Below are 16444 nucleotides of genomic sequence, written 5' to 3'. Positions count from 1 at the left end.
TAGTCTTAGAGGCATGCTTTTTTTATTAGTTGTAAAAGAGGGACGAAAGATACCAAAGGGACAGTCAAACTCGTAAATCTAAAACAAACTGACAACGCCTTGGCTAAAAATGAAAAAGACAAACAGAAAAACAATAGTACACGTGACACAACATAGAAAACTAAAGAATAATCAACACGAACCCCACCAAAAACTAGGGGTGTATGGTATGGTGGATGTGTACGGATTGATTGCTTAGTCTTAGAGGCATGATTTTTTTATTAGTTGTAAATGGCTTTGAACTAGCTGTCAGATAACTGCCAGTACTCTCAGATCTGTTCATTGTGTCTAGTTGTGTCGGGATGTATAAGTACCCGGCCACGTTCACTTTTATTTTTTGTCTATCTGATGAGTTAAGCCTTTTTCAACTGATTTTTATAGTTCGTTCTTATGTTGTACTGTTAACCACTGTCCCAGGTTAGGGGAGGGTTGGGATCCCGCTAACATGTTTAACCCCGCCACATTATTTTTGTATGTGCCTGTCCCAAGTCAGGTGCCTGTAATTCAGTGGTTGTCGTTTGTTTATGAGTTACATATTTATTTTTCGGATATTTTTTTACATAAATAAGGCCGTTATTTTTCTCGCTTAAATTGTTTTACATTGTCTTATCGGGGCCTTTTATAGCTGACTATATGCGGTATGGGCTTTTCTCATTGTTGAAGGCCGTACGGTGACCTATAATTGTTAATGTTTGTGTCATTTTGGTCTTTTGTGGATAGTTGTCTCATTGGCAATCATACCACATGTTCTTTTTTATAACTATAGAATTTTAAGGTAAAATATGAGAATATAGCTCTCATAATATGCTTTAGATAAGAATAAAAAAAATGGGGTCACGGTATTCGTTTTCTTGGAACATAATGAAATAGGTAAACTCACAACACATTCTTTTATAAAAGTAACATTATCGAGTTACCTCCCCTTAAAATTGAGTTATCTACCCGTATATGACAAAATTAAAAAAAACGAATAAAATAAGAAAAATCTGATTTTTGTAAAAGACAGTCTTAAATATATTAAAACAAATTTTTCTATAAGTAAATGCCTAACACATAAATTACATACTGTTCCCAAATTTGCACATTTCATGAAAGATAAAGACCGATTGTTATCTGCTTTTTCAAAATCCAAAATAGAAGAGGACAACCGAGCTACCTTAGTAATCATATGTGTTCTCTACTTGTAAAATTCACACAACTATTGCCTCCAAGCTTTTAATTTATAATCTGTCCTGTTCCTAACACTAACTTTAAAAACTGTTCTTTAAAACAACTGAATCAGATAGTTACAGGTACCAGGATAAAAATGTTATACCCCAGATGCGCGTTTTGTCTAAATTAGAATCATAAGTGACGCTCAGATCAAAATAGTTATAAAGTCAAACGAGTACAAAGTTGGTGTGCATTTAGAACCAAACCTTCCAAAACGTTGTGCCAAATACGGCTAAAGTAATCTAATCTTGGGATAAGAACATCCTTATTTTGTCGCAAAAATTTAAAGTTTTTGTAGCAAGATCGAAGTTTGTTTTTGATCATTGATAAAAAAAAATTAGATTGTTGTAGTAATCGATGCAATCAATCAGTTTTCTTAACTTATACGAATCATTTGGTGGTGAAGTAAGAATATATCGAAGTATATTCAGTTATAAACGTCTGTAAAGACCAACTACATAAAAAAAAATACCTTTGAGAAAAAATTACGGCCACAAAATATTAACCCAGATTAGGTAATTAAAACCTCAAATTTTCCAAATATATATATATGTCCTCCAAGTAATGACTCCTAATTTTGTGATAATATGTACCGAAATAGTATACAAATTTCATTCAAGAGCTATATAAATTAAAAAAAATGTGTGTAACTTTATAACTGTGACCTCAAATCAAACAGTAAGGACAGTAACTGTTATTGTTTACAGTTGCAACCATATACCAATCATATTCTGATAAAAATATCGTATTACTTGAAAACATGTAGTTTATGTTGTATGAGGTTTGCGCGATGTTGAATGCTGTACGGTGATTTTTGTTTTGAGCATTAATGAATGCCGTACCCTGACTTTGAATTCTTCATTATCTAGTTATTTGGTCTTAAGTGGATAGTTGATTCACTGACAATCATACCACATATCTTTATATTTCAACGAATCAATACAAATGTATACCTGTATACACTTTTATGATCATATATTTAAACATGTATAAAATTAATATGATAATACATTTAGAAATGTATAAAACTAATATAATCAAACATTCATACATGTATAACACTAATATGATCATAGTTAAATACATGCCTTAACCAATAATTAAGAGCCTAAGTAAACGTTGGCCTAAAAATTAAGTACAAATTCTTCCCATGTTTTCCTGTTTACAAAAGTTTGAATATATCGAAAAACTAAGGATTTTCTTATCCCAGGCATAAATTACCTTAGCCGTATTCGGCACAACGTTTTAGAATTTTGGATCCTCAATGCTCTTTGTATTGCCTTCCAAAACTACACAAAACCCCTTACAAATATAGATTTATTTCGTCTTCAAGCCATTGTTCAACTACTAAATTGTCTATTCTTCTAACCAGCACACTTGGTACAATTAAAAACCTTATAATAAATTGTTCAAATAAGGCCTTCGAAAATAGTGGAATAAATTACTTTTGGAGTGTCAAGAACTCGTTGGACGTACTTGATAAATTGCATGCTCATATTGGTGATTTTGAATCTGTTCAAAGTTTTGATTTTTCTACCCTGTATACCACATTGCCTCACATTCTCATTAAGAAAAAATTCACACACCTAATTAAATGGGCATTCAAAAAATCAGAATGTAAATATATATGTTCAAACTCTTTTAGGTCATTTTTTAGTAGCAATAAACAAAAAAACTATGTTAAATGGACATGCTTTGATACTATATATGCCCTTGAATTTTTACTAGATAACATTTTTGTTCGCTTTGGGGATTCCGTATATCGTCAGATTATCGGAATTCCAATGGGGACTAACTGTGCACGACTTATTGCGGACCTCTTTTTGTATTGTTATGAGTTACAATTTATGACAAAAATAAGCAAAGACCCATCAAAACAACATCTGATAAACAAATTTAATAATACTTTTAGATATTTGGATGATATTTTGGCTCTCAATAATGACGACTTCAGTATGTATATTAATGAAATTTATCCTGCTGAACTTACTTTAAATAAAGCTAATACTAATAATGACCACTGCCCTTTCCTCGATCTTGATATCTATATCACTAACGGAAAGCTGAATACTAAAATTTATGATAAAAGGGATGATTTTTCATTTCCTATCGTTAATTATCCGTTTTGAGATGGTGACGTTCCCTTGTCACCATCTTACGGTGTTTATATATCTCAACTTGTACGATTCGCTCGTGTTTGTAACAATGTTTTAGATTTTAACGAGAGAAATTTATGTATTACTGAAAAATTATTACACCAGGGTTTTCGATATCACAAACTAGTCAAAACTTTTACTAAATTTTATCATCGCTATAAAGACATCATTCGTAAATATAACTCAACATGCAGACTTTTTATACGTTCAGGTATTTCACATCCAATTTTTTATGGAAATATTCTTTATAAAGCACAAAGGTGTCAGTATTCACCTCAGAAACTTACAAAACCTTTAAATAGACTGATTAAGAAGGGATATAGTTACGATACTGTTGTCAAGTCATTAAAGATTGCATATTTTGGCGTTAATATTGAGTCACTGATAACGTCTTTGCTTCGGAACTAAAGACATTTATTCTAAAAACAGTTGTTGGCATGACACGGGTTATGTTCTTCTCATATATGTTATGATGGTATGATACTAAACCCCTAACGGGAAGGATTGTGCCTGATGTTCATATGATGAAATCATAATCTTTCAGTCAGTTTAATTGAAGTCTGGAGCTGGCATGTCAGTTAACTGCTAGTAGTCTGTCGTTATTTATGTATTATTGTCATTTTGTTTATTTTCTTTGGTTACATCTTTTGACATCAGACTCGGACTTCTCTTGAACTGAATTTTAATGTGCGTATTGTTATGCGTTTATTTTTCTACATTGGTTAGAGGTATAGGGGGAGATTGAGATCTCACAAACATGTATAACCCCGCCGCATTTTTGCGCCTGTCCCAAGTCAGGAGCCTCTGGCCTTTGTTAGTCTTGTATTATTTTTATATTAGTTTCTTGTGTACAATTTGGAAATTAGTATGGCGTTCATTATCACTGAACTAGTATATATTTGTTTAGGGTACAGCTGAAGGACGCCTCCGGGTGCGGGAATTTCTCGCTACATTGAAGACCTGTTGGTGACCTTCTGCTGTTGTTTTTTATTTGGTCGGGTTGTTTTCTCTTTGACACATTCCCCATTTCCATTCTCAATTTTATCTTCAACTTTGTACTTTTTTGGCTTTATATCTATTTTGATCTGAGCGTCACTGAAGAGTCTTATGTAGACAAAACGCGCGTCTGACGTACTTAATTAAAATCATGGTACCTTTGTTAACTAATTATTGTTAATGGCTGTGTTTACATAAACGGTTCAAGTGTTACTGGTCCCAATGCGCTTCTCAACAATTTAGAAAAGATCTACAAAAATTCAGAATACCTTTGGACAGTTGATAAAGCCGAAAAGAACTGAAATTTATAATCAAATCCGGAGATTTTAATGGGGAGATACAATCCTTAAATCAAAATGTTTTCTAAGATTCATAACAGTTACAGCAAGTTTTAATAAATTATATCTGTCATTTAATAACAGTCAAGAATTTATGAGTTAGTGGATTTGTTATAGCCTCATGTACTACATACTGTCTAGAGACGATTAAAATAATGAAAGTGAACAAAGAATTGTGAACTAATCAATGTTGTCAAAACATATATATAACAATTGTAATATGATTTTCATATTGAGAAATACAGAATATTTGATTTTTATTTTTATTTATGTATGACAGGAACAGAAAAATATATACTGAAGTTAAACAAGTATTGCTTGAATACATTTCTTTGTTTTTAGAGCTTGATCTAGGATTTGATTCATTTGACTGCTTGCTCAAAAGAAATTAGTTTTAAATTGTAATATATAGCTAAATATAATTGTTATTTGGATGGAGAGTTGTCTCATTGGCACTGATACCACATCTGCCTATATCTATATAGTTGAAATATTATTAACTGAGTGTATGATTTGTAATATTAAATTCAGTGTTAACTTAATACTCGAATTTTCAGTTAAAGTTTTATTCTCAAAAGAAATATTTGTAAATGACCTTGCCCTAGAAAGCAAGTTTTCGTTTGTGCAAGTATTTCGCACTTCATACCTAGAGACACTAATCGCATCTTAAATATCACAAAAAGTCAAGTAAAAGAAATTAGATAATCAATCTGATCTATTTTTACAGAAAAAATAAGATCCCCATCATGTCTCCTTATTGAAGAGACATTACTAATTGAAATCAATTGAAAAGAATTATAGCGAGAGAAAATAGTTAATACGATCAAAACGAATTATTTTTGAAATTCTACAAGTTTAAAATTAGGGTACTCTGACCCATGTTTATATTGAATTGATAATAGTTTTTGTAACCTTAGATGTAAACAGTATAACACATATAATTTTATGTGACAAGATATACAAAAATATGATAAATCACCAATTATAGTTACTTCAATTATAAAAAAAAGAACCGGGTATACATGACTGTGTATAAAGTAATTGAAAATATACAGAAGAGAAACAAACAACTGCATGTTATTAAAAGTTTTTAAACAGTTATCATTTAAGACTCCCTTAAATCGAAAAAAAAGACAAATTAATGTCAAGGGTTTCCTTCTGAGACAAACGTGTATACATAAAGCAAATCCTGCGGACTTGTGAATGTTGTGTACTTTTAAACAATTCTTCAGGCTCTTTCAAATCTCCTTTTTAAATCTTGGATCCGCAACAAATTGATATTTTGTCAGATTTGATATATTTATCAGCCAGCTATTCACAATATATGATCAGCAATTGGTAACCATGTGTTCTATGTTGAAATACTCACTGTGATTGTGAGACGAAGAACAGCAGTGAGAACATGTTCTCTCATAATATGTCAGGAAAGAGATTTAAATTCATGAATTAATTCCCTTCATCCCTTCTTTTCCATTAAAACACATATGTAAGGATTAATTATCATTTCTCTAATCCCAAATTACCTGAGCAAATTGTTTTTAAGAGTTCGTTCATATTTTAATTTTAATTTTAAAACCACTGTATATTTTCATATACACACTATAATAAAACAACAATAAAAATGTACTAATTTTACACATTTGGTGTTGAAGGCTGGTTTCTACAAACCTGTTTAATCCCAAGACGTTGCATGCATCTGTAATCTGTAATCTGTTTGTGTTTTTTTTCAGGCTGTTATCGGTTAATCGTCTCATCGCAATTGAGGGCAACGACTTTTCTGGACTCACAGAATTGAAAATATTGTAAGTATATTGCACAGTCAGTGTGAAACATTTCAATGTTACATCACACATCTTGCTAGTCATTTATTGACACAATTTAAAGATGAATTCATGCAATATATTAAGTGACCTCAGTTAGAGACTATCCATGTGCTCAGGGTGTTCAGTTTTAAAAGGGAATACTAAATGGAAAAACACAAAGGATGCCAGGAGAAAAACCAATTGCCTGGAGTGTTCAACGAACACAAAAAATCATTTTGCTGCTTGTTAATTAAAGGTTCACATTTTATTCATCATTTATCAAAGGTAAAACTAGGAAAATCCGCGTATTTACTGTAACACATGCTGACATTTTACCTGACTATTCGAATTTATATTGTTTTGGGGTCACAATCCCATCGAAATATTGTCGTACATTCTTATTATCATAAACGCACGTTATTGATATCTATCAATAGCATGATTTCTATCATTGCATTTTACATATCTGAAATACATTTAAGTATGTTATAAATCAAATATAAGATGAGTTGGTAATATTTTGAGCTTCTATTGCCGCTAAATATATTGTCCCGAATTAATATAATAAACATATGTGTTGCTTAAAACATAGAATGTGTTGTAAGGTTTCTTTTAAAACAAATTGTTCCACAGGACAACGTATGTGTTTTCCTGTAGGGAGGTAGAATTTCTGTATCTCACGAATGCATTTTTAACATGACCAGACTGAAAGAGAGACCAACCAAGCTAGTTACAATTCTTTTTTGAACAGTAAATCACTAAAAAGTTATTTTATTTCGAAACATATAAGGTCATCATTCTGGTGTCAAAATACCCAACTGTCAATACACTATAATAAATTGACTGTTTACCCTAGTGATAATTTACTACTTATAATAATTTTACTACAATTTTCTTTTTTAAGGTTAAATTATATGAGTTATATCTCCTTATATTGCTAAGTTGAAAATTATTGAATCAAACAAAATGTGTTCTCTTTTTGTTAAAAAATAGTAATAACAAGATAAACATATCATTTTCTTCATGTATATGATATTTCATTCTTTTTCAGAAAATTAGATAATAACGAGATTGTCAGTATTGCAGCAGATGCGTTTCAAGATCTTATATCGTTAACAGAAATGTATGTATCTGGATTGAAAAAGTTACTATTGTTTATTCACTGCATCAATGTAAAGAAGCGACTGAATATTTCTAGTGGATGCATAATTATACAATTAGCACAAAGTCGTCTAAAAGTCAAGATATTTATACTTTTTAAAATATTTTATGTATGTGTTATATATTTCATTCGTTCTACTTGGCAGGAGATAACTAAATTTTAAAAATCGACCATTACAAAATCAATGCATTATACGTAGCACGAAGTAATTTCTTCTAATCAGTTTTTTTAAGCATAAGTTACTATTTTCATGTGAATATGATATTCAGAAGCTGATTAAGTACTTTTAGATTATGTTTGAACATCTCAACGGGATTCATGATCTCGCTTTAGCCGGTACGGCGAAAGTGATAAAAGTAATCGAGTTGAGATGACCAATGATAATCTGTTTATTGCTATCTTACCTATGACGACGTTGGGTCAATTTCATGTCAATTTTATGTCAATTTCATTAGAAACACCACGTGCCCCTTAGTTTCTAGCGATAATTTTTCATATCACTCGACTCCGCTGAGAAAGGACATTATCAGTCAGCAAGATCAAATGACAATTCCGTAAAATAGCGATACGAGAAAATTCAATGGCTGAGCAAAAAACCATTTACGCATTACATATATTTTGTTAAGTAAAAATTTGATATATACTGTAAACGTGTTTGTTTTTGGTTTAGTTTTGATATCGGAATGTACAAATGTATGCTGTGCGAAATCGTTTCTTCAAAGTTATCCATATAAGCACATCGAAAGCATCTCATTTGATTCAAACAGAACGAAAGAATGCATTGTATACTTCTGTTTTTGTAGACATCTTAGCGCTAACCAAATAACCAGTTTACCTTCAGGATTATTTTCTGCCAACGTTATTCTCCAAAATGTGTAAGTAAAACGAATATCCTTATAATGGTTGTTTTATTTTACGTTTAACACTCCTCTAGATTAAGTACACATCGGTTATTTACCTTTCATACAATTTTGTGTTATGTTACAGCAGTTATATTACTACTGAATATTGAATATGTGAGGGGTTTTAGCGAATATTGGCATATGGCAGAGTTACTAAGAAATGTAGTCAAATGCCTTAATTAGGAATCAAATCTTTTCCATTCAATTCAGAAAAAATAATTGAAATATTCCTGATTTAGGTATTCGATTATGTTTGTTTTATTTTAGCGTTTGAAATAACATGACCAGTTATGCATGTCAATTACATAATACTAAAGTATTAAAAAAACACAATTAATTAAAAGTAAGCTCATTCGATTCATTTAACTCTCCTCTTTTCTAAATTTGCGTCGACAAACAAAAACACATGCAAAATAGTACATTCTATCATATTTTTTAACGATATTTCTAAGGACTTTGTCGTATTTCACAGAGTCAATATTTCACTTACAGATATATAAAGGACAATAATCTGACCATGGTATCAGCTGCTGTATTTAGAGCGATAACACATATAACTACAATGTAAGTTTATATATAAGAAAAAGGTATCTTAGTTGGACCTATTTTGAAAGTTTTTACACCTTTGTTTATTTGTCAGCTGCTTTCTTGCAGTTGGTATTGGTAATCCACATGACTAACATGTATCTGATCATGACATATTTTGATAGTTGCTGCGAAAAATTTGAAACGAAGGAATATTATGCAGTATCCACTCTTCAAGTACAGATTATTCAACATTAAACACATTCATCGTTTGACGCTTCTTCGTATACTAGACATTTATTAAATGGAAAACAAATTGCATAAAATGGTGTTATTCATTCATACATAAAGTTAAATTCGACACGGATCGATTACAGTTTCCGAAATTTGATGTTTTTTTTCAAAAAAAATTGGCGTTTTCTTGGGTTTTTTTTAATTTGGGAAGTCCAAATCACTACATGTATACGTCATGTCACAAATATTTCCGACTTTTTATGATTTTAAGGGAGTTGTGGATCATTGAAATCGGTCTCTTCCTTTAGTAGTATAGATAATTTGTTTTCCATATCCAAGTTGGAAATGACGTGATATCGTATTAAATTTAATAAAAAAAAAATCATAGACGCAACATTATGCCAGGAACAGCGCCGCTGTAAATGTAAATGAGACGTCAATCCACTTGAGTTCAAATGACGTGAAATTGAGCAATTATAGATTACAGTACAGACTTCAACAATGAGACACACTTACACCTTATAGCCAGCTGCTAAAGGTCATGGCAAGAAATTAGATTTGAAACAATCTAACGAAAAAACTAAGGGCCTAATTTATAACAGTAAGCATCGTTTTAGCGATAGACGTTTAGCAGGCAACTAAATATATATTTCTAAATTGCATTAAAACAGATGCAGTATGATTTTAACAATTTACAGAAGTACAAGACAGAAATTATTTAATAGTTAAAGCTTTGAAAAAAAAGCAAAAAAAGCTAATAAATGAATTTATTTTCTAGATCACTGACAAATAATCCGCTTGTATGTTGCAATATGACAGATTTGTTAATTTGGAAATACAACCAATCAAGTATGCCTGACGGAGCCTTTAAAGCAATGTGTTATGACTTTAATACAGAGACTGATATCCATTCCTTTGATTCGTCAACTTGTTTAATAGGTGAGTGAAGTCAAACTCGCTCACAAATGTATCGCCAATTCCGCAAAAACAATTCAGAGAAAATATTTTAATACTTTGTTGTTTTTTTAAATATTGCGTTCATTGTATACATGTATAAAGGGTAAAATAGACCAAAACTTCATTACAATAGTTTAATCAGATTTGTATTGAGGTAAAAGTAGTATCCAGTTTTGATCAGGTTTGGCGGTGGAAAGTAGGGATCCTATTTATGTAATCGAACCCTCCCTAGATCTCAAATATTACAGGAAAATTAGTTATATGCTTAAACTGTGCATCAACCATACCACATATCCTTTTTTATAATTAAAGGTTCTAGTCCGGTCTTCATCACGGTCATTTTTATCACAGCAAAGCTATAAGGGCCCCCAAAATGACAAGTGTAAAACGATTCAATCTGGAAAATCAACGGTTTCATCTACATAAAACGAGAAACACTTATGAAGCACACCAACAAATGACAGTCACTATGCAACAAGCTCCTGACTTATGACAGGTGCATAAAAATGCAAAAGAGGGGAGTGTAAAAGTTTTAACAGGCACAATTCTTCATCTAACCTGAGACAGTTGTGTAACATTACAACATAAAAAGACACACTATAAAACAGCAAAATAAACTGTTGAACTTGATCAAAAAGATATTTAAACAAAAGAAATAAACATACATTAAACGATTAAGTTTGATCTATGACACACTACAAATACAATAATAAAACGTAGGTGTCTAGGTGTTACAGGTAGTAATAAAAAAGACGAAGAAAGAGTATCGATAAGACAACTCTTACTTGGGACAAAACGGTGTTACTAAAACAAAATACACAGGTAAATTTAGATAGAACAATTTTGTTGTTAGGAGTACGAAGTAACGATTACTTTACAAAATTGATTAATTTGTATTTAGAGTACGAGGGTAGAAGTGAAAATAGATCATTTGATCATTTGTTCATGCTAAATAATTGTACAACCTTCATGTTATTACAAATACAGTGTAAACATTTTACATTGATAAGTCACAATTATTTAAGTACAGCCATTTGAGACTGTTTTATCTATTTTTATATTATAAGTTGCTGGACAGTGGAGTATGTGGATAAATTCCTCTTGTTCAGTGACCTGTGGGGATGGAATAATTACACGAACAAGAACTTGCGATAATCCAGTGCCTTCAGACGGTGGTGATGATTGTTTTGGATCCAGTAATGAAACAGTACAGTGTAACGTAGACCCTTGTCCACGTAAGATTTCATTAAGTGTGAATATTTTTTTAAAGTTTGTAAATTCATTTTAGGCAAAAATACATGTTCTCTAAGCGTAGATTCTTTGTAAATTATCCCGCATTTTTTTACAGGTATCATACAGTTTAATAAAAAACATATATCAATAGATTTGTTCAACAAGTATTAAAATATTATTTGAAGTATTTTTTTTCCTTAGAATAAAACCCAATAAATGAATGCCGGATATGTTTATAATCAAGCTACATATTATTCAAAGTTTTTAAGTTTGGTATATTTTATAGCTTAAAAAAATAATTTGGTGTAAAAGAAAAAAAAATTAATAGGATAGAATTTTAAGATATAAAATTGCAAGACAGCTCTTATAGTTTGCTTTCATTGAATGAAAACACATTTGGAATAAGGGGCCTGATTTCCGTCATCTTCTTATAAAATAAGATAGGTAAATATACTACCGTACACACATTTCATTTTAAAAGGTAGATAAGCCGAGTTATCCTTCTTTATAACACAAATCAGGAAAACAAGATTAAAATAAAACGTTTTCTGTATTTGTAAATTAGTCGTAATAAGAGATTAAACACTATAATTGCAACGCTTGGTAATGCATGACATTTCTTTGGATAGAGTTCAGAAGTTTGGGTTCATCTTATCTAGTCATTCCAAGACAAATATTAAAAGAATATTAGACATTCTAGATACTTTATCGTTTTTATCATTCTTAAAATACTTTGTTTATGTCTTTGTACTAATGCTAACATTTTATATCACTTTGAATATTTTGCTGCATATTTTAGAACCATATATTTGAAATTAGGGCTCACTATTATTTCATTTTGCTAATTTATTTTTTATTACTGCTCTTAGTTGGTATGTGTTAATAATTTTTTATCCTTATTATATTTCTCGAATTTTAATTTGATTATGATTAATTAAAAATATATCATAGTCCAGGTTGTTGCTAGCCAATACCCCGGGGAATGTAACGATTACTTCAACCCCGACGGAGTCCATATTGAAAGTGGCAGTTTGCTATCCGCTAGCATGATCAAATTCTTAAAAACGAGTTTAAATACAGAAAGAGTACTCATAACATCCAAAAAGGCTGATCGTCTAAATGATGTCCTAAACTATTTTTTATTCGACGCATGTAAACCTGATGTGGAAACGTATAAAGTTAACTCGATTGATTCAATTTGGTACTCTGTAAATAGAGGCATGAAGAAAGTTTGGCCTTTTGAAATCAATTTCAATTTTACATTATGAAGCATGAAGGTGTAAGTGAATCAAATCATGAAGAAAAATCCACCCTTAGAGAACAGAAAGCAGCACTTTCCGATAATTTCGGTAAAATTGGCAGTAAAATATTGCATTTGACAGTGTTTATGCATTTGATCTCCCTGACGGTTTTAAATAAAAAATGACAAAAGTCATGTAAAGGTATCAACAGACACAAAAACAAAAACAAAATACGAGGCAAAACAAATTGATGTACGTTAAAAGGGGGAAAAATCAATGCAATTATTCCAAAACTTCCGTCTTTCAATCCCATTGCAGCTTTTCAGAAACACATTTTTAAACCGACCCTTCAATGCAACCAATTTTGAAAAAGGCCACACAGATCCTTATATGAAGATAACGCTATTTGGTATTGTAACTATTTCGTTTGTCTTGACAATTTAGCTTAATTTATGAAAAAAACTGTTATGCGTATCATAAGCAGATAAGATCAAAATAATCATTCAATCCGAACGACCGATGCAACTCGTCTCACATTAAAATAGGCACTTTTCTGATGATCAAATTATGTCTGTTTATGGCTTTAAAAGTGTCACGAGCTTAGCAATCTATCAAAATAATCATGCAATCCAAACGACTGATGCAACTGATAGGCACTTTGCTGATGCTAAAAAAACACAATAAAAGGTAGGACAGTAGTGGATATTTGGACAGGATTTCTCTTCCGCTAATCGAAAAACTTGATCTTTAGTAAACGCGGTCGATACTTAAGAACATTTTGACAAAAAAACAGGGTGCCAATTTTACGTGACGGCGGCAATAATTGAAAATGTAATCCGTTCAAATTTTTTTCTTCACTTTCCTTTACCTACTTTGAATAACTTTTACTTTGTGTTATTTGATTGTAATTATGTCTTTTGATTTTGAACCCTTAGAACTAGAAGCGTGCATTTGTTTACGATAATTAGATTTAGACCCTGCATGTTAGCTCAACGACAGTGTACATTTAAGACCTATACTTTGATAAATAAAAGCAACAGTAGTATTTCTCTGTTCAAAATTCATAAATCGATTGATCGAAAACAAATCCAGGTAACAAACTAAAACCGAGGGAAACAACAAAACAACAAAAACACAAAAGTGCAACAAAAAACAAACGACAATGCAATACGCACAGAATCAAACTATAAAAACTCAAATGCCATTTTTCCTACCTTGTACAGGACATTTTAAGAAAAAGATATTGGTTTGAACTTGGTTTTTATGGCCGGCCGAACCTCGCGCTTTTATGGCATTGTTAGATATACCACTTGTAAGGCAACATTAGTCATGTTTTTATCATAACTTGCTGGGCAGTTGAGTGAGTGAACCATTTCCTCCTGTTCAGTGACCTGTGATGATCCTATGCCTTCAGAAGCTTAAGGTGGAACTGATTGTAATTTTCTCAGTTATAAAACGATACAGTGTAGTTTATACACTTGGTCGGGTAAGATTGCATCAGGTCTAGATCATTTTCAAATGGGGTCATTTATTGTTAAATATACATGACATCTGAGCACAGGCATTTTGGTTTATTGACATAAAATTGTGAATGGAAATGGAGAATTTGTCAAAGAGACAATAACACTGTCATCAAGCAAAATGCATTTGCAGTTTGATGTTGTTAAAAGTACAGTCGAACCTAGATTAAGGGAGATAAAGGGTCTATATTATAGGTAGATTAATAAAGTCATATGTCAAAATTATGCTGTTTTTTAATATACAACCAAATTCTGGGTGACGGAGTTGTTTATGAAATAATCAGATTTGTTCAGTCTTTTGAAGGAAAAATAAATGTGTGTAAGACATAGCAAAATAAAAGGATAAATATTTGGAGAAAAAACATAGAAAATAACTCTTCTTCACGTCATTGGCTTTTTGGTAACTTCTTAAAAGTAAAACAAACAAAAAAATACTACTCATTCCTTTATATATGTTATTTTTCTGAATTATCTCCCTTTGGGAATGCAACTTGGAAACAGTGAATAAAACAAAACATACATTGTTGTTGTAATTGTAAAACAGGCATGATAATTACATATACACATATTTTATTTGATTAAAATGAAAAATGCAACAAATAAAATACACACATATTTCTCTAAAATATTTACCTCTCATTAAACCATTTTTTGGCCGGTTTTTTTCTGCTGTTTTACCATTTAAGGGCATACGATACAGTTTTGATCCTGTATTTACAAGTTCGTGAAAACTTGCATATAGGCTATTTTTTACCTGAATAAATCAAATATGTAATAAAAAATATACCTTCATGTGCTTTTTTTCGAGTAAAATGAGGTCGAAATTTTGTATATTTGCTCAAAATTCAGATTTGTGGCCGTAATTTTTATATCGAAAGAAAGACATAACTTTTTTGTTATAAAAAATAAACACAAATTGTTTTTTGTTAAATAATCGGTAATTTCTGTATTTTATAAGTATCCTACGAAATTTTGCATTTTTTATTCAGAAATAACTCGTATTTTTCAAATGTTCATGAATTGGGGAAAATACGTCATTTTTTGCTGCATGTTTCTCAAAATTAAAAAAAATCCTCTATTTACAGTTTTATTAAATTTGGGTCACATTATCTCCCTGCAAAATGAAACAAGTTACCGTTTTGAAAAATGGGGGTTCATGAACTCGTTTTCAAATTAAATCAGTTTGAATGATAAAAATCGGTCGAAAAATGCATCTTTTTCCGATATGTAACTGTTTGACGTCGCGAATATAACATTTTACGTTAGCAACGTCATTACCTCCCCTGTAACTGTATCGTATGCCCTTAAGTCATGCATCCGATTTACCTTATATACAATCATATCATTTAATTGAATTGCAAAACATGTTAAATACATTACAATCCTTCTAGTAGAATGGAGAAGTTGAGGTTTACCCTTAGCTTTTCGTTCCATGACAAAAATTAAAAGATGTTTTTAATTTTTAGCATTTACGTTCACTTTATATATTTGTTTTAACATAATTTAAATTCTACGTAGTTTGTTTTTAATTAACTGAAATCAAAATCAATATTAATTAAATAGATCCAGGCATGGTAAACAACATCTCTGTAAAAATAAGGATGTGTAACAATAACTGAACTTCAAACATAATTCTTCATATCTATAACGATTTGAAGTTATAATGTGTCGTACCAACATATCTGACTTAATCATTTACCAGTAATACATTAGTTAATATAATATACATCATTGATATCTCTCTAAAAGAGTTCATAAACAAATTTATATTTATGAAACCTTGATGATAATAAAAAAACAAATTTATAGCAAAGTTTTGCAAATGATTTTTCATTCGTCTCTCAGAATTTGCATATTTCATTAAAGATTTAGGCCGGGTGTGTCTATTATAATATCATTAATGATGGTGGATGACACCTTATCTACACTAATTACATTTAAAACTATAATTAAAGAAAAACATTTTAATCCATTAGAGATCAGAAGTTTGTGTTTATCCCATTGCAATGAAATGTCGAAAGCAATTTCTAATTTTTAAGGCATTCGCTTACTGCAGATTATCAAGTTTTATCCTTATTCAAATACCTAGTTTATTGCAATTTAGCAACTGGTAATGTACATTTGTTC

At 30.8% G+C, this 16444-nt stretch overlaps 1 protein-coding gene across 3 annotated transcripts in view; it reads left to right on the top strand.

The window, feature by feature from the left end:
• Nucleotides 1–16444, top strand: part of LOC134707509 (uncharacterized) — an 81732-nt gene that overhangs the window by 58078 nt on the left and 7210 nt on the right. For all 3 annotated transcript variants that reach the window (XM_063567313.1, XM_063567312.1, XM_063567311.1), the window contains 6 exons: nt 6472–6543; nt 7595–7666; nt 8509–8580; nt 9100–9171; nt 10145–10305; nt 11391–11558. In XM_063567313.1, the coding sequence (XP_063423383.1) occupies nt 6472–6543; nt 7595–7666; nt 8509–8580; nt 9100–9171; nt 10145–10305; nt 11391–11558 (617 nt within the window). The remainder of the gene's footprint in view (nt 1–6471; nt 6544–7594; nt 7667–8508; nt 8581–9099; nt 9172–10144; nt 10306–11390; nt 11559–16444) is intronic.

The sequence above is a fragment of the Mytilus trossulus genome, chromosome 2 (genome assembly GCF_036588685.1).
Source record: "Mytilus trossulus isolate FHL-02 chromosome 2, PNRI_Mtr1.1.1.hap1, whole genome shotgun sequence".
Lineage (NCBI taxonomy): Eukaryota > Metazoa > Mollusca > Bivalvia > Mytilida > Mytilidae > Mytilus > Mytilus trossulus.
This window is presented reverse-complemented; position numbering and strand designations above follow the sequence as displayed.